The sequence below is a fragment of the Macrotis lagotis genome, chromosome 5 (genome assembly GCF_037893015.1).
Source record: "Macrotis lagotis isolate mMagLag1 chromosome 5, bilby.v1.9.chrom.fasta, whole genome shotgun sequence".
Classification (NCBI taxonomy): domain Eukaryota; kingdom Metazoa; phylum Chordata; class Mammalia; order Peramelemorphia; family Peramelidae; genus Macrotis; species Macrotis lagotis.
Window position 1 is genome coordinate 122,610,077 of NC_133662.1, and position 25,129 is coordinate 122,635,205.

Consider the following 25,129-nt stretch of genomic DNA (forward strand, 5'->3'; position numbering starts at 1 on the left):
CAGGATACAAAAATGTAGATAATATTGATAGCAGTTGAACTCCTTCAGCAAGATAGAAATGATTAAACTTACTTCCAGGTCTCATGACCAACAAGATGGAGGACTGGATATTTTCTCTGATCCTCATAATCTCTCAAACCTCTCCAAAAATAGAAATTATGCTCCAAACATAAAGCAATTTCAGCTTTCTGCATGATCTAGGGTCACAAATCCAAATTTTAGCTCACTCAGTACCACCTCCTTCACTACATATCAAGTTATTGGTGCAAGGTTGCCCTGTAGCTCCATACACTTGTTTCTCCTACCCTTTTGCATTGCTATGGAGATCCAAATTATAAACAGCAGAAATTTGCTGAGACCTCAATAAGTTAGCACCACAGTAGCATTCTATGCTGCAAAAGATCTCTACAATAGAACCAAAGGGAGTAGGGCAGAACATTTGTCGGGGCTTGAAATAGAACTCAACTCCACACTCTGACATCCCCCTTCTCCCAAAGATTCAGAGATCCAAACAATAGAAATCCACTTCAACTGCAAGAGCACCAGTATGATACTATTCTGTTCTATCAGACCAGAGAACTGAGAAATGGAAGGAACCAGATAGAACTCTGAGTGTTGGACTATGTGACAACCTACTAAGCCCAAGGGAAAGAACTGAATAATTGAGAAACAACTAGAGGCAAGGAGAAAAACTGTCAAATACAAAGAAAATTCAAATAACAACATGGACATTCAATAATAAAGAAGCATTCAAAACATTAAAAAGAAATTCATACCTGAAGAGATAGTTTGCCTTTTAAACTCTCTAGACAACACAAATGCAAGAGGAGGAAACATACAGCAACCAAGGACAAGAGTGTGATAGCAAAGGGACCAGTAAGAAACTTCTTTCTAAACATACATGAAGAGGCCAAAGTCAGATGAAGGTAGCACCTCAATCATAAGTGAATCAATGTTTTTTGTGAAGCTAAATTACAAAAAAGGGAGGGTATATGGAAGAGGAAAGTGGGGGGAGACAGGGAATGTGTGATGTACTCTGGTCAAGAAGCTTGCAATGAGGGGAAGCAACTCCTATGATCTCTCAGGAAAAGAAGAGTCTAGAAAGGAGTGGATGAAGAGGGGGGAAGACTTAAAAGGAGGAAAAATGAGGAGATCTTGTTTTGGTGTTAGAAATAGGTCCTACTGATGAAAGCTCCTATGGGTGAAGAGAAATGTTCTATGACAGGAGATGGGGACTACAAGCTGGATGTTGTCTATAGGGATTTAGCACTTGAAAAGATCATTCAGCCTTCCTTAGGAGGGAGTTGAAGCTTCTGAGGTCAGTGATGGATTACAAAATTGGGGACATTGCTAGGGGATTGCACATTATCCTCTTTTGTTACCTGAAGGAATTGTTATTTTTCTGGGAGTGAAGCACAATAAAGAGATTCTGTGGGGCATGTTCTTTTGGGCAGTAGCCAAACTGCTTGAAGAGGAAACCCCAGAATGGGTAATTTGGGAATTTTGATTTAATGGGAAATACTGAGAATAGAGAGGGAAATGAACATTTTAAAAACTAAACTAATGAATGGTATTTGTTAGGGAATTTACTTCACTAGCTGACAGAAAAAAGGGGGGGATAAATAACTAGATAAAAGAAGGGTGGAGAAAGAATAAGCAAAACTCTAAAGGGAAAAGTATAAAAAATGAGAAGGGACATCAGGGGTTAGGGAAAGAGAGCCATTGGAATATGGCACCTTAAAAAAAAGGCTAAGCTAAAGTAACTGAAGAAATAGAGAATCGTGACAGAAGAAAATCATAACTTGGAAAAAATATTAGAAATAAATAAATGAAGGAAAAGGAAAATATAAACTAATTCTCATAATTTAAAATGGGAATAAACACCTCTCCCCCAAAAAAAACAAAAAAAAGAGTAATAAATTGGATAACAAAACAAAATTCTACAATCGATTGTTTCCAAGAAACACATTTAAAGAACAAGCATGCACAAATTAAAACTGAGAATGGAAGATAATTTCCTCTGCATATGAAACCAAATAAGCCAGAATTGCAATCATGATACCTGACAAAGTGAAAAACAATATTCAAAAAAGATAAATAAGGAAACTACATTATGCTGAAAGAAACCATAATCAATAAACTACTGTCAGTAATAAATTTATGTGCTCCAAATACCTTAGCTTCTAAAGTCACAAAGACATTATTAACTGAACCACAAGAAGCCATAGTAAAAAAAAAAAAAAAAAACTAGTGACTTGAATAACTCTCTTGGTATTAGATAAGTCCAACAGAAAACAAACAAAAAAGAAAATATGAAACTGAACAAATTGCTGGAAGAAATAAAAGCTAAAAGACTTACGGTATTTCTCAAAAGGACTATAAAAGAATATCCATATTTCTCATTATCACCTCATCATTATCACTTTTCTAAAAAAAAAATAGATCCTATTTCCTTACACACAGAGATATGGCAAACAAGTATAAAAAACAGAAGTACTAAATATATCTCTTTTTTTTAAGTTTTTTTTTGCAAGGCAAACGGGGTTAAGTGACTTGCCCAAGGCCACACGGCTAGGTAATTATTAAGTGTCTGAGACAGGATTTGAACCCAGGTACTCCTGACTCCAGGGCCGGTACTCTATCCACTGCGCCACCTAGCTGCCCCCATAAATATATCTTTTAAAAATTATAGTGAAATTGGGGCAGCTAGGTGGCGCAGTGGATAGAGTACCGGCCCTGGAGTCAGGAGTACCTGGGTTCAAATCCTGTCTCAGACACTTAATAATTACCTAGCCGTGTGGCCTTGGGCAAGTCACTTAACCCCGTTTGCCTTGCAAAAAAAAAAAACTAAAAAAATTATAATGAAATAAAAGTAGTTATTATTTGGGGAACATAAGAGAAGCAGAATGAAGTAGACATGTAATAATGAATTTCTAAGTAAGATATGGATAAAAGAACAAATCATAGGAAAAATAAATAATTATGTTAAAGAAAATGGAACAACATACCAAAATTTCAAAGATACATATAAAGTACTCCTGGGGGAAATAAATCATATCCCTACAACATATGTTCATAAAATAGAAAATAGAAAAGATTAATGAACTGAATATACATTTTTTTAAAAATTGGAAAACCACTCAGCCCCCACCTCTCAGTATAGAAGAACCAGAAGGAGCCATGAGACATCATTTATTCTGACACAGCCGCAAAAGAACTTAGATGGTCATCTGACCTTCAGTGAGGAGTGGAGAGAACTCGTTACATCTACTAATCACCCATTAAATGGAAGGAAGATTTTCTTTGCATTAAGTCTAAATTTTGCCATTTTGTCATTTCTCCCTATAGCTTTCCAAGGCCAAAACAGGCTACCTTTCCATGTGATAGCCATTCAGATGTTTGGAGAAGTTATCATGGCCTCTCCTCACCCCAGTGCTGCCTTCTGCATGCCAAAAGACTTTGTTTGATAGCCATCCTCCTATGGGATGAACTAGTACTCCTTCACCATTCTGGTGCCCCTCCTTTGGACCCTGCCTCGTTCATCTGAGCCTGGTACTGTCCAGTACTGAGGTGGAGATGAGGCTGAATGGAAGCCTGTAGGGAGAATCCTGGGGTGAGTGGGTAGGCAGTGGGAGGAAGGAGTTCTTTGTCTCATGACTGAATTAACTGCTCCAGTCTAATTGTCTGCTTTGATTTCTATGGCTTTTTTCTTTGGAGGAATAAAAAGAAAAGTAAAGTTTGGGGAAAAAAAATTGGAAAACCAACCAATAAACACCTTAAATAAACCCAAAAGAGTAGTTGTGAAAATTGGGGGGATAAATAGACAAACTGGAAAGCAAAAACAAAACATAGAAATAGAGAAATGTTTGTCAATAAAAGACTAATAAAATTGACAAACATTTCACTAATCTGATTAAAAAGAGAGCAAAAAAAATAAAATCAAAAGTAAAAGATGAGCAAATCATTTTCAATCACAATTTTCATCACAATCAAAAGAAATACAAATAATCAGAGCATATTATACAGTTATATGCTAGCCAAGACAAAAGAGAAATAGATGAATACATTGAAAAGTACAAAATACCTAAATTATCAGATCAGATAGAGAAGTTTAAGGAAATAATGCTAGCAATAAAGGAATTACCAAAGATGATAAAAGAACTCTAGGAAAAAGAACTCTGTAGGATAAGAAGGAGAATTCTATTAAACTTTTAAAGAACTTCATAAATTCTCAAAAATTGAGAAAGAAAGAAATCTATGAGAATCATTTTGAGTTAAATATACTCCTAATACTTAAACTAGGCAATGATATAACACAAAAGGACAATTATAGACCAGTATCATTGATATTGACTAAAAAGTTAAAACAATATCCCGTCAAACATATTACAATGATTCATCCAAGAGATCAGTTATTATAATCAAGTTAGATTTATATCATGGAAGTCAGGATGATACAACATTAGAAAAACAATCAATCACATTAAAAGCCAAAATTTCTGAAGTCACATACTTATCTCAAGATACAGAAAAACCCTTTAACAAAATACAACACTCATTTGTTGAAAAGAAGGGAAGGGGGCGGCTAAGTGGTGTAGTGAATAGAGCACTGGCCCTGGAGTCAGGAGGACCAGAGTTCAAATTTGACCTCACACTTAATATTTAGCTGTGTGACCTTGGGGAAGTCACTTAGCCCATTGCCTTGCAAAAAAACAAAAAGAAAAGAAAGAAAACAACTTAAATAGCTGAAAGAATATTTTACATTATGCATTTTAATACATTATTCTAAGAAAAGATCCATCCATTGGTTTATAAAGATGGATGAATGCCAAGAGGGCATGACACAAACAAGATTAAGAATCTCTGATCTGCTCTAACCCTCTCATTTTACTGAGAAGGAAACTGAGGCCCATAAGAAAAAGTAACTTTTTAAATTTCATTTTTTATATTCATAAACACCAAATAAAATGAACATTTGCATGTACAATGCAGGCCAGAAAAAAAAAAGAAGATTGTCCCTAAGCTGCAAATCTCTATTTTGATACAAAGGGAAGTAACATTTGTAGGTCATCCAAGTGGTTAGTAGCAAAACTGTGATAAGAATTCAAGTCTCCTGACCCCTAGCCTGGTGCCAGTTATCTGAGAATTAAATCTGTACAAAGGGTTTATTATGTTAATAGAGTTAATGTCTTACATTTTTCCCTCTCCTTCCTTTGGGCAGTTTTGTTGTGATGAAAGGCTTTTGAAACTAGGCACTGAATCCCTTCCCTAAATTCATTCCTGTGTCCTTTTTTCTAGTTGTTACCCAAATCTAATTCTGGGGTGTTCTAGAAGCAACTTTGTCATTGCAGAAAGGGCCAGCAAAAAAATTGGGGTCAGAAGACCTGTGAAACTCCTGATATATATGTATGCTTTAGACATGTATATGCATGTATATATATATATGTATATATATATATATATATGTTTATTCCCCAATATATAAGTGGTTAAAGGATATGAAAAATAAATTCTCAAAAAGATAGCAAAGTATTCACTAACCAAATGCAAGAATGCTCCAAAATCACTAATAACAAAAATGAACACCAAAATTACCCTGGTTTCACCTTCTTCCCTACAAATTGGCAAAGATAACAAAAAAATGACAATAGTCAATTTTGGATGGATTGTAGGATAATAGCCACAGCTGTTGGACTTGTGAAATGATATAACCATTTGAGAAAGCAGTTTGGATACTATCCAATGCAAAAAATGTAACAAATATCTCCATACCTTTAGAATCAGTGACCCCACTACTAAACCAACACTTAAGGAAGCTATTGATTAAAATTTCCATATACACCAAAATATTTATAGCAGTAATTTTTGTAATAGCAAAGAATTAGAAACAATGTAGATGACCCTTGATTGGTGAATGGCTAAACAAATTGTGGTATATGATTGTGGTTCATGGAATATTATTGTTCTGTAAGAAAATAATCTGTGTTGACTACAGAAAAGCATGGTTAGATGTACATGAACTGATGCAGAGTAAAGTAAGCAGAGTCAAGAAAGAAATACACATAATGATTATATTATTGTAAAGGGAAATATCACACACACACACACACACAAAAGTGGATAATGTAACAAAATTATAAAGACTACTTGAGTGAAGACAATATTGGCAGGCCACCCCTTCAAGAAAATGGACAAATAAATGCTCACCAATGTTGTCCATTGTGTGTTTTCATACTTTTCAAAATATTAATCTGTACTGATTTTTCCTTTTCTTTTAATGTCTTTAATAAATATTATTTGTTATTTGTGATAGTTCTCTAAAGAGGGAGGGAGATACTAAGGGAAACTATGATAATGTGAAAATCCAAAAGATATCAATAAAATTTATTTTTAAAAAGAAATGTCTAAATTTAATATCTAATTAATAAGAACTATTACATAAAATAGGACCATTCACCACAGGTGAACGAACACTGGTCCAGCTCCCTCTTTCCTTCACTGAATCTCCAGCAACATCTTCATAGTATTTTGGTGGCTCCGCCTACTCACAACTGAATTTTTCTTTGTTTTTTTTTTTTAGGTTTGTTTTGTTTTTATTTTTGTTTTTTTGCAAAGAAAATGGGGTTAAGTGGCTTGCTAGGTAATTATTAAGTGTCTGAGCCCGGATTTGAACTCAGGTACTCCTGACTCCAGGGCCAGTGCTCTATCCACTGTACCACCTAGCCACCCCTGAATTTTTCTTTAAAATTTACTTTGAGACCATATTTCCTGATAGGCCAGCTAGACAAATAGATAGATAGATGGCATTTATTGAGCAAGCACTGGTTCTACAAATTGCATTATATTTTGTTCTATAGTTATTTGAACAGACTATAGTTTATCTCCTTTCTATAGTACAAATTTTTAAAGGGACTTTAAAGGGGATTAGGAGTATATATATGTTTGTGCGTGCGTGTGTGTGTGTGTGTGTGTGTGTGTGTGTGTATCACATGGAATTTTTATTTATTTCCAGTTTCTTCATCTGCAAAATGAGAATAACAGGGTTGTCATGAGGACCAAATGGGATAATATATATGAGATTTGCAAACCTTAAAGTGCTATATAAATATTAACTATCATTATTTAACACTTACATATTCCTCCCTCAATACAGTGACTTTATGCAGTAGGAATTTATTAAATATCTGTTGCATGAATAATTGAATGAGCCTGTGGTCTTACTACATTAACAAACTTGGTATTATGTCTGTTTAGTTTTCAGGACTTTATCTCCTGTCCTTCTTCACTATCCTCATCGGACTGGTGCTCTACTCCTCCACCTCCACATACATAGCCCAAGATCCTCGGGTATACAAGCAGTTTCGAAATCCATCGGGAACTGTTGTAGACTTACCAACCTCTGGGCAGGTGGAGCCTTCAGTTACCTATACCAGCCTAGGTCAAGAGATGGAAGAGGAGCCCCACGTGAGAGTTGCCTAGGATTAGGCCCTCCCAACCCACTGAAAATGACTCAGTGGCTATGTGTATGCCCATCATCTCTGTATTGTACATAGAGAAAGGTATTTACCAGGTGCAGTTTACACAGGTGGACTGCAAGGTAGCAAATCTGAAAGTCCCTTGCAAAGAACAAGCTCATTGTCCCTAGAGACTCAGACTCCAAAACATCCTATTTGGAGAGGTATTTATCTGGGGGGTGTAAACTGACCATAATTCCCTCTGCATCGATTACTGTGAAAAGTTTTGAATTAAAAGCTAGTATTATTATTTTTTTTATTATTACTGTTATTATTATTGAACCAACATTCAAGAGGGGATTTTGCACACCGCCCCAATTCCCTACCCCAGATACAAATCAAATTACCACCAGTTCTACAAGCAGTCACATAAATCCCACTTTTCTATGGCAAGTCACTTTTTAAGAATCATATTTAATTTTTTCTGCTTAGACTTTGTGAGTGATGCATGCTGCAGGAGCTCCACCCCAGAAAAGCTTAGTTAGCCTAGAAATTTGGTGGTTAACAGTTGACCCACCAACTGTTGGATTGCCAGCTCAATATGTCATCTCTGCTGTGACCCTTGTGGGGAGGGGCAACTGACCATATAATTCTCTATTCTAGGAATAGATCTAAAATGAGCATTTTAATCTTTTTCTATTTGCAATCACTACATACTCCTCCAGGTCATTGCCTTCTATTGTGCCATGAGGTTTCTGCCAACCAAGTCCCTAAGATAATAGGGTCAAGGATGTATTATTTCTATGGGTTATGGGAAAATTCCAGAAACCAAGTCATTTTTTCCCAAGATACTTGTTTTCACCCTAATCTATTCTCCCTTATGCTTCCTCTTTCCTCCCTACCCCACAAAAAAGCTCCAGTGTTTTATTTTTTTTCCTTCTAGATCTTTTTTTGGTGAGATAATATGGAATAGAATCAAGGCACTTGAAGAAGTCAGTACTATCTACTAATTATGACTTCCTCTTTTCTAAGTGTACCAATAAAGAAATTGTGTTCATTTTTTAAGTTTAACTGATTGTGCCACCCACCTAAAAAATTTAGGAACAAAGGAAGTATAGGCACCAAGAGCAACTCAGTTGACTTGACACCATCACAATGGTAGAGATGCCAACATTTTATATATACATTTATATATGAAGAATGCTTGGTATCCATCTGGCAAGTAGAACTAATCTTTTGAAATATTAAATTCTTAATTTATCTTGAGTCTGCTGGGTCTTTTATATACATTTTTTCCTCCTGAAAATGACCCTTTCTTTAAAGGACTAGAAGTCAAGAATCAGAAAAAGGGTCCACTTAATTTCCCAGTGCTAGTTGTAACCTGTGAGTAATATAAAAAATCCTTTCTTTGGTTGATGCAGAGAAGGCACTGATAAAGGTAAAGGGAATAGAAAGAAAAGGTAAATGTTTGTGAGAAAATTAAAAAGTCAGATAAACATCTGTGCAAATATTAAGCACAACAACTAGATTATAGGGTTTCTGCAAAGTAGAAAGGAGCATTTGTATAATTCTTGACATGCTAAAGAGCATAAACCAGGCCAGTACTCATACTAAAGTGGAAAACTATGCCTTAGTATTAATCTGAAAGTGTGTGGATTGATTTTGTGTTTTTCAACCATGGAGGGAATAATCTGACCATGCCCACATTCCAGGAGAAAGATCCCTTGGGACAGGTGAGGAAAAACTCCTGTTCAAAATCTATTGTCTTCTTAGATAATTCCTTTAAAAATGTGTTTATTTTCTGGAAAAAAAAAATCACTGTGCTTAAACTCTCCCAATCCTAAAGAATCCTGCCATCTCCTGTACTCTCTGCTACCTTTTAAACCAATTAAATACCTTTCTCTGAGCATTATGTCTATTTGGGTCTAAAGACCTTTAAAAAACTGTGGTTTTATTTTTGTGTTTACATTCCTTCATTTTGCATACTTTTCTTGGTTTACTCTCTTTTTAGTATTTATTTTTTAAGCCAAATCTTTGTAGTCTTCTTTTTTATTCATTTTTATGACACTAATTTGTAGATATTTAGTAGTCTTATTAGGAAAAACTGGATTGAAGGCATTTCTAGGTCAGTTCACTGACTTGGGAATTTTTAAAATTTACATTTAAAAAAAAGGTTTGCAATCAACAGATGGCTTAAATCTGCCATTTGAACATTTTTATAGAATATTTAATTGACTCCATTGTATGGAAACTAAGTGTGAATGTTTAGAAATGCACTGTACACCCTTCATCATCACTCAGCAAACTCTCCTCACAAAGACCTTCCCATCACTGGAGTCACAGTGTTGCTTTCTTTTTTCTCCAGGAAAAGAGATGGATAATGTGTTGAAGTGACCCCCAGATCAGAAGGGTTCAATGGGCTCCCCAAAGAGAACAATGGCATGCAAGCCTTCCTGTTGTATACAAATATTAATTAGACTAGTAAGGAAAGATGGGAAGGTAGGAAGGATAATGTTACTCTAAATGTTCTCTTTCCTATAATTTCAGAATCTCTATATACCAGCAACAATTCAATTTTTCAGCTCACAATTCTCCACTTGTTGAATGAGACTTTAACAGTGTGGGGCAGTGGTTATATAAGTAAACTAGATCTCTTGACAACAACACCACCCCCTTGGGAACTGAGCAGCCCTTAGCAGGAGAGGGGGGTAATTTTTAACTACTGGAAGCCTACCTAAATCCTCCCCACCTGAGGGAGGGCACAGGCCTCCCAGAAGCTTGGTTAGGAGGCAGAGATATCTTGGTTCTAGCTTTCCACTGCAAACTTGGAAACACATAACATTGTAGACCAAGCAATTGAAAAAAAAATTGCATCACTGTGTCATAATGGAAAAGTTTCAGTGTTTAGTTTAGATATTGCTAACTTGTGCTATTAACTTTCTGACAAGCGTGTAGTATGTTTTTTTGTTTCATTTTGTTTTTGTTAAAACCATTTCATAGTCCCAAGCTAGCTAAAAAGAAAAACTTTACCCCATGGGTAGGATTCTACTGATAAACCCCATAATAAGCACACTAACCCTGACCATTGCAAATGGGAATCTAAACCAAAAAGAAAAGAAAAAAAAAAAAAGAATCTGCACCAATATGCTGAATCAACACTTCTCCATTTTTGATATTTGCATGCTCCTATATGGACTGGCTGTGGCAATGTAATGCCTGTATAATGTTTTCAAATAAAAATAAATGCTTTATAAAAGCAAAATGTTATGGGTTTCCTTTCCTGTTTCTTGCTCCTATGATGTCAATTGAGGCTCTCTTGGGAAGCTGAAAATAGCAAGAAAAGCCCATAGAAAGCAAAATGCACCCCAAAATAACAACACAAGAGAAAGCATTTCCAAATTAGGTAGGAGTACAGTGAGCCCCCAGAGCTCTGCCTTCAAAGGCAGAAATAATAGTGTTTCTCATCTGCTGAATTAATTATTTATTCAGTTATTTAAGGAGCTTTGTTGAAGTCTTCCAAACCCCCAAGGAAAAAAACAAATCGAACAGTTGAATCTTGCCCAGCAATTGAAGTTCCACATAAAAAATTACAAAGGTCAGAGGACATGACCCTTGGAATCACACTGAATCTAAAAGAAGCAAAATTCATGCATGTTTAAAATTATGTAGGTGCCTTCTATTCGTCCCAATGGCCTACAAACTTATAAGAAACTTACTTTAGGCCTTATATAGCCCTAGAATGGATTTGTAGAAGTTTACATGGTTTTGACCTGTGTGTTTACAGTAAAACCTCACTAAGCTGGACTGGTTGATTAGAAGGCCAAGCTATATTGAAGAATATTTATTTTTAAATGATTTACAAGAAAATAGAGCAATAAAAATGGTTAACAAAGTATTGTCACATGAAGTTCCCCTAGGGCCTTCTTTTATGACTACAGATGATTTACTCATAATTAATACATTAATCATTTATACCCAAATATGTTACCAAGATTTAATAAAAAATTTGTTCTCTGAAAATAAAATATTTCTTGTTTCCACTCACCCCAAATATTGATAACACTGTTAATTTGCTTAGCAAATCTTTTTTTTTCAGAGTACAGAGGTAAACCAGCACAGCCCATGTCCAAATTCTTAGCAATTCTGAATTAATGGGAGGCCAAATGAATGAAATGTGAAATAGTTTCACATACCATCAGATTGTGAATCTCTTCAGAGAAAGGATTCAACTTTAAATCCTTTTGACATTTCCTATCAACTTAGGACCATTATATGCACAAAGGGATCATTCGGTCAATTTTGCTCATTATAAGGTTGGAGTGAGAATACGGTAGGGGAAAAAAAAAGTAAAATTGAGCAAGATATCTTGAAATCATCTTATTACCTTGATGATTCATTTGTAGAATAACAGTCTCTGAATAAACTGCTATTCAAATCACAAGCAGGCTCAATGCTAGACCTAGAAATATTGCAGAAGAGTCAGACATTCAATTAAGAAATTTTTGCAGGGGGCGGAGCCAAGATGGCGACATGAAGGGATCAAGTCTTAGGAGCTCTCTGATAAAAACTCATAAACTAAGGACTCTAACTAAACTTTCGAGAGACAGAACCCACAAAGGGACCCAGTGAGGCAGTTCTCCTACTCAAGGTAACCTGGAAAAGAGCAGAAAGGCTCTGCTCCCTGGGGTCGGAGGGGTGGCCCGCCAGAGGGGCGGCCCACCAGAGCCAAAGAACTTCAGCCTCCCGGAGGCAGCCCCAGGGCACTAGGAGCCGAGGCTCACAGCAGTGGGGGAGTCTCCTGAGCTGCACCCCGGGGAGCAGCAGGCACAAAATGGGGGAACAGTGGCGGAACTCTGCCAGAGGGAGCACCTGGAGCCCACAGCCAGCAGCTTGGTCTTTCAGCAGCCCAAATCCAGGAAACAGAAGCAGGCAGAGCCGGTAAGCAGGAGCCCCCAGGGCATGAGCCCATTGAGATGAGGGAGGGGAGTGAAGAGAGACTGCAGAGCTCTGTCCTCTGCCCCTGAAACAGGATTCTGGGGCTCTGACCACATTCAGATCCTGACCACAGTCTAGGCCCCCACATAGAACAGCAGCCCCCCCACATCAGCCCCTTGGCAGAGGGGGGCGCTTATGGTCATTCACAGACCAGGAGGGAGGACAAAGACTCACACACTGAGACCCTTGTGGGAGTGTCCCAAAAGCTCAGGAAGCACCTCAAAAAAACAGGCTTAGGCTGGGAAAATGAACAAGCAAAGAAATAAGAGGAAGACCATTGAGAAATATTTTGCAAATGAGCCCAAGAAGGATCAAAATACTCAGTCTGAAGATGAAGAAGCACAAGCTCCTGCATCTAAAGACTCCAAGAAAAACAGAAATTGGGCTCAGGCTATGATAGAGCTCAAAAAAGACTTTGAAAATCAAATGAGGGAGTTGGAAGAAAAACTGGGAAAAGAAAGGAGAGAGATGCAGGAAAAACATGAAAATGAAGTCAGCAGCTTAGTCAAGGAAATCCAAAAAAATGCTGAAGAAAATAGCATGCTAAAAACCAGCTTAGGTCAAATGGATAAAACAGTTCAAAAAAGTTATTGAGGAGAAGAATGCTTTAGAAAGCAAAATTGGCCAGATGGAAAAAGAGATAAGAAAACTCTCTGAGGAGAATAAATCCTTCAGACAAAGAATAGAATTCAGGGAGATTGATGAATTTACCAGAAATCAGTAATCAATATTTCAAAACCAAAAAAATGAAAAATTAGAAGAAAACATGAAATATCTCATTGAAAAAACAACTGATATGGAAAACAGACTTAGGAAAGATAATTTGAAAATTATTGGAATACCTGAAAGTCATGATCAGGAAAAGAGCCTTGACATCATTTTCAAAGAATTACTACAGGAAAATTGCCCTGATATTCTAGAAGCAGAGGGCAAAATAGAAATGGAGAGAATCCACCAATCCCCCCCGAGAAAGAGATCCTAAAAAACAACCCCTAGGAATATTATAGCCAAGTTCCAGAACTCCCAAGTCAAAGAGAAAATATTACAAGCAGCTAGAAGGACACAGTTCAAATATCTTGGAGCTGCAGTCAGGATCACTCAGGACTTAGCAGCATCTACAATGGAAGCTCATAGGGCTTGGAATACAATATACCAGAAGGCAAAAGAGCTTAGAATGCAGCCAAGAATGAACTACCCAGCAAGGCTGAATGTCCTCTTCCAGGGAAAAAGATGGACTTTCAATGAACCAGGGGAATTTCAAAGGTTCCTTTTGGAATGGCCAGAGCTGAACAGAAGGTTTGATCTTCAGATACAGGACTCAGGTGAAGCATGGAGATTGGAGGAGGTGGGGGGAAATATGAGGGACTTAATGAGGATGAACTGCATGTATAGAAAAATGATACTGATAATATTCATATGAACCATCTCAGTTAATAGAGCAGGTAGAGGGAGCTTTTATAGTTGAAGCACAGGAGAAAGCTGAATTTGAAGATAAAATATGGTGTAAAAATGGAGTCAATAGGAAAAAAAGGGAAATGGAAAGGGAGAAAGAAAAAGGAGAGGGGGAATAGTCCAAGATATTTCACATAATAAGATCTTTTTTTTTCTTCTTTTTGGTTTTTGCAGGGCAGTGGGGATCAGGTGGCTTGCATGTCACATGGCTGGGTGATTATTGGGTTTACGAGGCTGGATATGGACTCGGGTGCTCGTGGCTCCAGGGCTGGTGCTTCGTCCATTGCACCACCCGGCCATACCTACAATTATTACTATTATTTTTTTTAATTTTAATTTTTTTCTCTCCCCTTTACTTTTTCGCCCAAGCAAGTCTATCTGTATTCATGGGGGGAGGGGTATTTTGTTTACTTGTAAACAAGTATATTTTATTAATGTAAAAAAATTTGTATGAAATGAGAATAAAAAAATTAGAAAATTAAAAAAAAGAAATTTTTGCATTGTTTTCCCTTGTATATTTTTTTTCTTAAAAAATTCCTTTCCTAAAGATATTGGGGGGGGCCAAGATGGTGCCATGAAGGCAGCATTTCCTAGGAACTCCTTCCCCCCCCCAAAACTCCAAAAGCCAACAAATTACAACTCTAGACAAAATGTAGAGGGGAAGAACCCACAGAAAGACCGAGTGATATATTTTCCCAGTCCAAGATAACTTAGAAGTTCCACGGGAAAGGTATGTTTCACCAGGACTGGGGGTTGGGGAAAAGCCATGGCCACAGCGCAGCACAACCCATCCCAGCACAGCCCAGCACAGAGATCACCAGCAACAGCTTGAAGGGGCAGTGAGAGAATTCTGCTACACCAGGATGTGTGGAGTGAGGAGCACCAGCCACAGAATCTGCTGCAAGAATCTGGAGAAAGCAGCCTGCACCCCTAGAGATGGTAAGGGGTCAAGGAAGACTGAAGAAATTTCTCTGCTCTCCCTGAAGGCAGGACTCTGCTATCTGCCTACACTCGGGTCCAAGTTGCAGTTTGGGTTTCCGTACTAAGTAGCCAAGCAGGACTCTTCCTTATAGCTCCAGGGTAGAGGGAAGTGGTGGGGGGCACCTACATATCAAAGCACAGGCAAGAGAGTATAAGACCTTGGTGGAATAAAGGTTCCAGTGGGGTGTCCCCCCCCCCCAAAAAAGCCCAAAGCCTCGGGCTGAGGAAATGAGTAAACAATAGAAAAAGAAGAATTTGGCCATAGAGAATTACTTTAGTCCCATGGAAGATCAAAACACACACTCAGATGATGACAAAATTGAACCTTCCATATCCAAAACCTCCAAGAGAAATAGGAAATAGGCTCAAACTATGGATGAGCTCAAAAAAGACTTTGAAAAGCAATTAAGGGAGATGGAGGAAAAATTGGGAGGAGAAATGAGAGCAATGCAGAAAAATCATGAAAACCAAATCAACAGCTTCATGAAAGATATACCAAAAAAAAATACTGAAGAAAATAATATATTATTAGACCTATTTTTACAAGTCAGGAAATTGAGGCACAAACTAATTAAATGACTTGCCTAGAATCCCACAAAAGTGGGATTTGAACTCAAGTCTTCTTGATTCCAGGCCCAGTACTCTCTCTATTGCAGCACATAGCTTACTCAAATAAATGCTTTCCATATATTCATTTATTTAATCCTTATAACAATTCTGAGATGTAAATAATAATATTATTATTATTTCAAATTTTCAAGTGAAGAAACTGAGGCACAAAATAGTTAAGTGACTTGTCAAGAGTCACACAGCTAAAAAGTCTCTGAAATAGAATTCAAACTTCAGCATTCTTGACTCCTACTCCCACTCTATTCACTGTACTATCATCTTTCCTATTTTTTTACAGATAAGAAAATTATGACAACAATTCCAGTTACTAAGTGATAGTACTGGATCTGGATCATAGATTTTGGTCCTTCCCACCACTACACACTTACTTTCCTTGGTCCACAGTTAGACTAGTGGTTATTTCTCTCCTGCAAAGGAGGACCAAACTATCCTGCTAATTTGTTTAAACCAGATACTCCTTCAAAATGCTTATTCTCATGTTTTTGATAAGTACATTCAATTCTGATGAGATATGATATTCTATAATTACCACTCTGCCAACCAACCAGGGGGCAGATGGTTTCCTACAACATATCTAGAGGGTGGGGTTGGGAGGGAGGGAGAGGCACCACAATATTTCAAGATAAGTCTAGAAAAATTCAGCAAGGGGCAGCTAGGTGGCGTAGTGGATAAAGCACCGGCCCTGGAGTCAGGAGTACCTGGGTTCAAATCCAGTCTCAGACACTTAATAATTACCTATCTGTGTGGCCTTGGGCAAGCCACTTAACCCCATTTGCCTTGCAAAAACCTAAAAAAAAAAATTCAGCAGACATGGGTATTCTGTAAAGAAGGATGAAACCACCATGGCAAGTGGGACCATTGCCAGAATACCTTTTTCATTGAAAGTGCAAAATTTCCCCCCTAAACATTTCAGGTGGTTTGACCAGAACAAAGGAAAAGAGGAAAAGAGTATTCCATTTGGAATAAGAACCTAGGTCCAAAGCCCACCTCTCTCACTACCTGGGTGACCTTGAACAAGTCTCTGTAGGCTTCCCTTTTTTCCAACTGTAAAGTAAAGATAATCAATTAAATAGTCACCAAGGTTCCTTCCAATTCTCTGTCTATAAGACTATGATTCTAACTCCTCAAAAAAGGGAAATTAGAATGACCAAAAGGATGGATGTCCTGATAATGGAGGTCAGAAAAACAAAGGTTAAGTGAAGAAAGAGGGAGTACAATGAATAATTTAGCCAACTGGAGCACTTTCTTCAATACTTAAAATGATGGTGAAAATAACTCTCATTTATATAACTTTATGGTTTATAAAGTATTGTCCTCACTACAACCCTGCAAGGTAAGTAGTTTTGTGTATTACTGTCTCCATTTTTTTTAAATGAGGAAATTAAAGATAAGAAAGAAAATCATTTCCCTAGGGTCACTTAACTAATAAATGTCCATCAAAGGCAATATTTAAACCCACATCAATAAAAATGAGTGAGTGGATTGGATGATCTCTATTGTCCTGTCCAGATATGATATTCTATAATCTATTTCTTGTTTTCAACTCCAAAATTCTTTCCACTCACCTCATTTCCCCTAAGTAGAAGGTCAGTGAAGCTTCAGAAGGTACAAACTAGTAGTCCTTAAAGCTTCAAAGAGTTAGTTTTAGAATGAATGAGATGTTTATTGTTGGTTTGATGATGGGTTTTTTTTTTTCCATTTTGAGTTGTATCTGATTCTTTGTGACCCTTTGGGGAGGTTTTCTTGGCAAAGACATTAGAATGGTTTGCCAGTGCCTTTTCTCATTTGACAAATGAGGAAACTGAGGCAAATAGGGTTAAGTGTTTACCCAGGGTCACACAACTAGTGGGTTTCTGAGACTGGATTTAAACACAGGTCTTCTTGACTCTGGTTCCAGTGCTCTATCCACTGCACTACCTAGGTGCCCCATATTATTAGTAGTAACAATAACTAGTATTTGCATAGTGTTTTAATGTTGGCAAATTCCTCTGTATACTTGATCTCAGTTGATTCAACCCATCAACCCAGTGAAGAAGATACTATGGTATCCTTCTCATTTTATAGGTGAGGAAGTAGGTCCAGAAAGGTTTAGACTTGCCCTGATTATACACCTATTAAGAGTTAGAATCAGGATTTAGACTCAGGTCTTCCTAACTCCAAAGCTAGCATTTTATTCACTATGAAATTTATGTGATACATTGTTCTCAAGAAATACAAGCCAAAGATACAAATAAGTCTTAGGCAAACTCTTTGATGAGAATCCTATCATAAGTTATTAAAAGAAACTTGTATTTTAGACTGACAATTCAAGAGAACCTACTCTTTTGTAGTTTAATGCTATAACAGAGACATCATATTGAATTCAAAACCTACTGAATGAACCAAAGCTCTGACCAGTGCTGTCTCTGTTTTAATGTAGTTCTTTCTAGGATTTTGAATCTGTAGGCTTGTTTTTTAAGACCCAATATGAATAATCATTTTTGGACTTGTTTCATTTCATAATGGCTAACCAAAGGTATCCTCTGATTCACCACTACTTTGTATCAAAGCAGGATCATAAGGTAGAAAATCAAAGGACCTCAATTTAAAAATCTCAATTCTGCTACTACTAATATGACTTTACATAAGTCACTTAATCAATTGGAGACCTTTTGTCTGTAAAATGAAGGATTGAATTAAATAATTTCAAAACAAGGTCAGCTCAAGTTTTAATCTATGATTCTATAAACAAAAAAAGGCCACATCCTCAAGGAGCTTATATTCTATTAGGGGAATTATATATATATATATATATATATATATATATATATATATATATATATATATATATATATAATATTCAGTAATAGGTGAATTACATATATAAGTAACAGTTACATTTGTTCAGTTTTAAATGAGCTCCTTAAAGGCAGATGCCTAGTTATTCTTGTTATCTCCTCTAATATCCAATAAAATATTTTCATAAATAGATACTTAATAAATACTTTTTAAATGCTTGAATAAATAAAATAAAAAATAGAGCAAGCAACAAATTCTTCAGGTTTCAAATAATACAGTACTTTTGAAACTGTTTGACCCATGTAGATTACTTCATGAGTTTAGAAATCCTGCCTGAAAAGCTAATTATATTAGAGGCACACACACACATATACACACACACACATTTGGGTAGCTAGTTCTCACTTTGGATCTCACTGGACCAAGAATCAGGAACATCTGATTCCTCAAACACTATTAATGTGAGCCTAGGCAAGTCACTTAAACCTATTTGCCTCAGTTTCTCATCTGTCAAAAATGAAGAGAAATGAGAAGGAAATAACAAGTCCTTCCAGGATCTCCAAGAAAACTGCAAATGGGATCACAAAGAGTTGGACATGACTAAAACAGTTAAACAAACAATTAAATACCCACATTTTTAAAAAAAAGAGCCCCTTTGCCAGAGTTGGATTTCCCTGATGAGACAAAGCTAGAAACCCATGGCAAAGGCTCAAAATCTAGCTGAACCTGCCATTTTGTTTACTGATCTCTACTCCCTTGACAATTCATCAAATGGAAGGCAGTGGATGGCAGGTAGAGAGGACATTATATATTCTGGCATAGAAAAATGGGAAAACTCTCTGAGTCTTCTCCCTCATCTGTAAAATGAGAGGGATGGACTTGATGACTAGAGTTTCTTTCCGGCTCCAGATCTAAGATCCTAAGACTCCCAACTTGTCCTCAGCCCTTCCTGGTTCTCTAAGCCAGAGAAGACCATGAACTTACCCGCAGCAGCTTGTAACTGGTTTCTGCACCCTCTGTGCATGTTAAGTAATAATGATAATTGCCATTTCATAGCTGGCTGGCCACTTGCCAATTTCACAGCAAAGTAGCAAAATAATCAAAAAAAATCTGCCTGCTCTTAAAGTGACTACTTTTTCTAAATGAAATGACTAAAGAGAAAGGAAACAGGCTAATCACCAGAATAATCAAAACAGTCTCATTATGGGACTCCCTGTGAGCTTCTGTTTGAATTCTCTAATGTAGTTTCTGGCATTATATAGAATTTTAAAAAGCTAAATAGGTCACATATGCACATAAATGGTTGGATGACTCTTAATGTTCCCCAAGATTCTGCCTAACAGCCTATGTTTTAATTAAAAGGAAAACTGTCAGGAAGGGAGGATAACTCAGCTCATTGAGTTGGATGTCACAGTTTTCAGGGTCCTCTTCACTTTGTCTTCATATGTGAAAAGCATGAACTCACTGATGAAATGACCTCAACTAAGAATACAACTCATTTCATTTTGAATTAACTCAGACTTTTTCATAGATATGCTTGTCAGAAGAAAGATGTAACATTCTTGGAAGACCTTGAGACTTCATTAGCAGCAAGGTAGAGTTTTTGAATTAGCACAACAGGTGATCATGCATCATGGAAAGATATTCTTCTGAGCAGCTGCATGTTATAGTGAATGGAAGTTGGAGCTGGTGGGAGGAGAGTAGGAAAGACCTACTTTTTAACAATTTCAGATTACTCAACTTTTCATTTTTGGTATCATCACAGCACTTAGAACAGTGCTTTGTACATAGTAGGCACTTAATTCATATTCATTGATTCACTCATCTATGAAATGGAAAATTAATGATAGTTGCTACTTAAGATTCAAGATAAAAATATGGAAGAAATCTCAGGCCAACTGATCTAAGCCTCTCACTTAACAACTATGGAAACCAAGGGGCATAAAGGTAAAGTCGATTTGCCCATACAGGAAGTAAACATCAGAGGTAAAATATGAACCTACATTCTTTGATCCTTGAATATAACCTTCCAGCCTTACTTCTCACAATTCCCTTCCATGTTTCCTATGCTCCAACTGAGCTGGGCCACTGGCAGTTCCATAAATAATCATTTTGCTTCCTCAGCTCTGAAGTTTTGCTCCTTCCATTCTTCAAAATCCACCCAAAGGAAAGTCTCTTTCTTGAAGTCTTTCTTGATTCCCAAGCAGAAATGATCTCACACTCATTACTCTTGTACTATAATTATACATCTACTACTTAAGCAAACAGAAGCAAGTAGTTCAGAGAACTTAAATGTCATCTAACTGAATTCATTCACTTTACTGAAGAGGCAATTGAGGCCCAGGGAGGTGATACTACTTTCCCAGAAATTGCACTTTTATTTAATAAAAGAAGCAGACCTTAGAACCTGGTCTTTTGACTCCCAGTCCAAAGTCATTTCCCATTATACCTTACTACATCAATCATTTATTATGTTATTTGTTTCAGTGATATATTGGTATACTCTCATGTTAACTTCAGGTTACTCAAACCTCTTTGAGTCCACATTCTGTTTGAAACTACTCCTCATTTCCCTACTGGATATCTTAAATTAAACACATGACATCATATTAAGGCAAAGGAAAATTTACTTAAAATAGACTTCAAACTCAAGAGCAAGATGTTAAAATATGCAACAAATACTCTTAATATCTATTTCCCCAAATGACCTTCTCCTATACCTCCAATTCAGGATGGGTATGAGTTGTGGTATCTTATTATAATAAATAAATAAAAGCTCTCAAAAAAATGTACCCAGACAAACTTAATGCAAGCTTCAGTTTTAACATTCTTACCACCATTTTCTAAAGTCTAGATAATCAACAAACAATAAACAGGAGTGACTAGGTGGCACAGTGAATAGTGCACCAGCCCTGGAGTCAGGAGACCTCAGACATTTAATAATTACCTAGCTGTGTGACCTTGGGGCAAGCCACTTAACCCCATTGCCTTGAAAAAACCTAAAATAAACAAATAAATGAATAAATAAATAGATAGATAAATAAGTAAATAAATAAAAATAAACAAACAATAGATAAAACCCTAATATTTAGTGTTTCCTAATTTCTGTGGGGCTGACATTGAAAATGGAACAAATCAGTTTTTTCCAATTGACTCTCATACTATATATACATTTTATCAGCAGACAAAAAGGAGTGTAATGAATCACTTATCAGATGAATATAGGAGTGTTAAGATAAACCAGGCATTGCAGTTTTGATGTCTAAATGATACTGCATTCTAGCAAGGAAGCCAACAAATAGAGCTTCTGAAGACAGGGACCCCAGCTTAACTGTAAGCCTTTGTTTCTCAGAACCAAAAGGGGTACCACATCAATAACACTGAAGAGAAACTTTTTGTTAGTAATGACAGGTATTAATCTCTCTGAAAAGCCCATGTGTTTCTCATTGTTTCATCTTTACTCTTTTCCCTTCTATCTCTGAGCCTGAATTTTCCTATATCTCATTTCTCTGCTAAGTTTATTTGTTTTACTAACAAAGAAATTGAGTCCCAGAGAGAAAACATGATTTTCCAAGATTATACTGCTTGCTTCTTATGTTCTTTGTTATTCAGGGAAAGATCTGAGATTAGAATCCAAATCTTCTAACTCCTAACTCAAAGCTACTTCCTAGTATAATATATTTTATTACTAATATAAAATTTTAAGTTCAACCTCTATGTCTTCTATGGCAATTGGCTCTATCCTCTATGAGTAATCGGTGCATAATAGATATTGGCTGAAATAAATTGAATTGAAAATAAGCATTCTTCCACATAGACCTTCCTGTCTATGATTTTCCTATGTGTAAAATAGCATGAAAAGCAAAGGATATAGGAGCAAGCCGAACAAAATCATTGCAAGATGGAATCCATCCAAGTCTGCATCCAAGCAGCAAGATAAATGCTATAGCCACCTGCTTGACCTACCTAGGAGTGGGGGCCCTTTGAAAATGAATGTGCCAGTAAATTCTCATTGCCCAGTACTTGGCTCACCTAGAACAGAAACATAAACTTAGCAGGAAGAACTATGAAAAAACTGGCATATCTATAATTTAAAACATCTGAATCAAAGAGTACCATAGCAACCTGAGACTATTGATATCACAATATTAAAAAGGATGATCCCATTTCAATTGCATAGCTGAAATCTCCCACCCTATGTGTGTTGGTGACCATTTCTTCATCTTTTGTCAATCATGAGTCATTGTACCATTTCTGCAAAGTAAACTTTTATAACAATACTAATCAAATATAGAATTTACCTTCTCATTTGAAGGAAGAAGGTAGGGTATGATATTTTGTGGCATTTTGTCAGTCAATACATTTATTTATTCAGCACATTCTGAAAAAGAAGAGCTAAACAAACTGAAACTTATTTAAAGGATAAATAATATTTATAATTAAATTTTTGTTCCTGACCAGCAGTTTCATCATTGTCGGGAATTTCCAGTGCAGTGAAACAAATTGGCAAGTCTCTTTAATTTGTACTTTAAAATGACCAAGAGCACTGAGAGGTTAAATCACTTGCCCTTGATCTTAGAATGTATCAAAAGTATGACTTGAACCAAGATCCGCCAGACCCCAAGACTGGACCTTTATGCAAACTATCAAGTATATTAGGGATAAGGATAGGCATTAAACTTATGATTTCAGTCATATGGAAAATGACCTATTGGGCTCTCTTCACCAGTTACTTACAGACTTTTAGAACACATATAAGTTAAGTGATTTCCCCAGGGAAGTACAGATCAGATTTCCCCAGCCAGTATATAGAACAGAACAGGACTGAAACTTAAGTCTTCTTAACTCCTGACACCAACTCTCCATCCTCTATCCCCACTGCTTCTCAATAAAATTAATAATTCACTGATAGTTCTGTGACCTAGTTGGTGTACATATTCTAGTGATACACATTGGAACCCACCCATGCCAGCAGACACTTTGGAACTTGTTTGAATTTTTCTGAAATCACCCAAGAGATTCTACCCAGTATTCTAAGGGTCTTTCTCATTTTCTCTTGACATCATGAGGACATTAAAGAAGAATATGGGCTATTGATCTGTTATCCCTCCCTCTAGTCTCATGTTCAGTCTACCTTCTTTTTCATCCACACATTTCTCTTTCTTTTACTTTTTATGCATCCCCAGTGCTTAGCATTGTATCTGGCACCTAGTAAGGACTTAATAAATGTTTATCATTTGAATGACACCCTTGGTTTAATTCCTTTTTATAATGTGTTACAGTCTGCTCACACCACCCCAAGCTTGTCGTCATTACTTTTTAGGTAATTTTTCCATTTCAGTTCTTCAGAGACTAACTCACATCACAAGAGGAACGTTAGTAATTTTTAAAATGAGCCTTAAAAAGATGAGCATTTTCAGGTATGGAATATGACTTCTAGAAGGTCCTATCATGCAGGAAAGTCCCTGGGTATAGTACCAGTAAAAAATTAAATCTATTTTCTGATTTAAAAAAAAGATCTTGTTACTTAAAGAGAGGCACATTACCAGAAGTATGGCCACCTGCTGTTGAAATTTTGTTGGCCATAGCAACCCATGAAATAAATTTTAATGACCCTCTTCCCATAAGACCTCCTTCTGTTTCTGTAGTGATGGTGATAGAATCTAGGGAAGGGAAATAGAGGGAACTAAGAATCTCACAATTTTTAGACCACCAATAAATTTGAATTTGACTGTCGGCATCCCAAAATCTGAGATCCTTATTCAATGACCAACAAGTAGACGTCAATCTTGACAGCCTTGCTATAAACAAAACCAGAAGAAAAGAAGTAGCTAAATAAAAGAATAATTTACAAAAGTAAAATAAAAGATTTGGCAGAAGATATTTTAACATATACCTAGAGCTAACAAGAAACTTTAGTATTTTTGACATTATGTGTGAAATTTTAATATTTGCAAAAAAGGCTACCATGTAAATCACTGTATCTTATGAACAAATATTCAGAAAATTACTAACACTTTCCAATACAAGTCAGAACACACAATGATACTAGGTTGCTTCAATGCAAAGGTGAGAAAAGGAAGAAATACATGAGAAAGCACTGTTCAGGAAAAGAATAAGGGAAGCAAAAGTCAAGCATTTTGAACTAATACTTCATGACATTTCCTTCTGAAAAAAAGTTATGTATTCAGACTCAATGATACTTTTAATAAATGTAAAAAGGCATAAAAAGTCAACATAGCTTAATAAAAATAGCAATGAGTTCAGGAAGCACAAGTGAAAGACAGATTCTTAAAAGACAGAGACTTAAAAATTAAAACCTAAATAACTAGTGGGTCAAAGAATAAATCATAGAAAAAAATCAATAATTATTTATAAGAAAATTATAATGATGAGACAATATAAAATTTCTGGTATACAGTTAAAGTCAGTAAGAGGAAAAGCATGTTCTTAAAATAGATATATATAACAAAATATAAAAGAGAGCATTAATAGACTGAGTATATATATTTTAATTAAGATAAATAAATGAAATGTAAGTCCAAAACAAGAAATTTTGAAAAATAAAAGACAAAGAGATACATTGGAAACCAAAAAACTATAAAAATGATTAACAGCACTAAAAACTATTTCTTTGAGAAGACTTACAAAATCAATAAATGTTTTAGCCAACCTGATTCATAGAAGAGGGGGAAATCAACCAAAAAGAAAATTAACAAAGTGAAAACCACACAAAACAGAAGAAATAAAAATAATTACCAGAACCCTTTGTGCACATTTCTATACTGACAAAACTGAGAACACGAAAAAATAAACTTCAAAAATGTAAAATGTTCAAA

At 36.2% G+C, this 25,129-nt stretch overlaps 1 protein-coding gene across 1 annotated transcript in view; it reads left to right on the forward strand.

The window, feature by feature from the left end:
- Positions 1-11,370, forward strand: part of SLC35F1 (solute carrier family 35 member F1) — a 538,040-nt gene extending 526,670 nt beyond the window's left edge. Inside the window, exon 8 of the mRNA XM_074187448.1 lies at positions 7,255-11,370. Within this exon, the coding sequence (XP_074043549.1) occupies positions 7,255-7,479 (225 nt within the window). The 3' untranslated portion in view covers positions 7,480-11,370. The remainder of the gene's footprint in view (positions 1-7,254) is intronic.
- Positions 11,371-25,129: the final 13,759 nt, after the last annotated feature.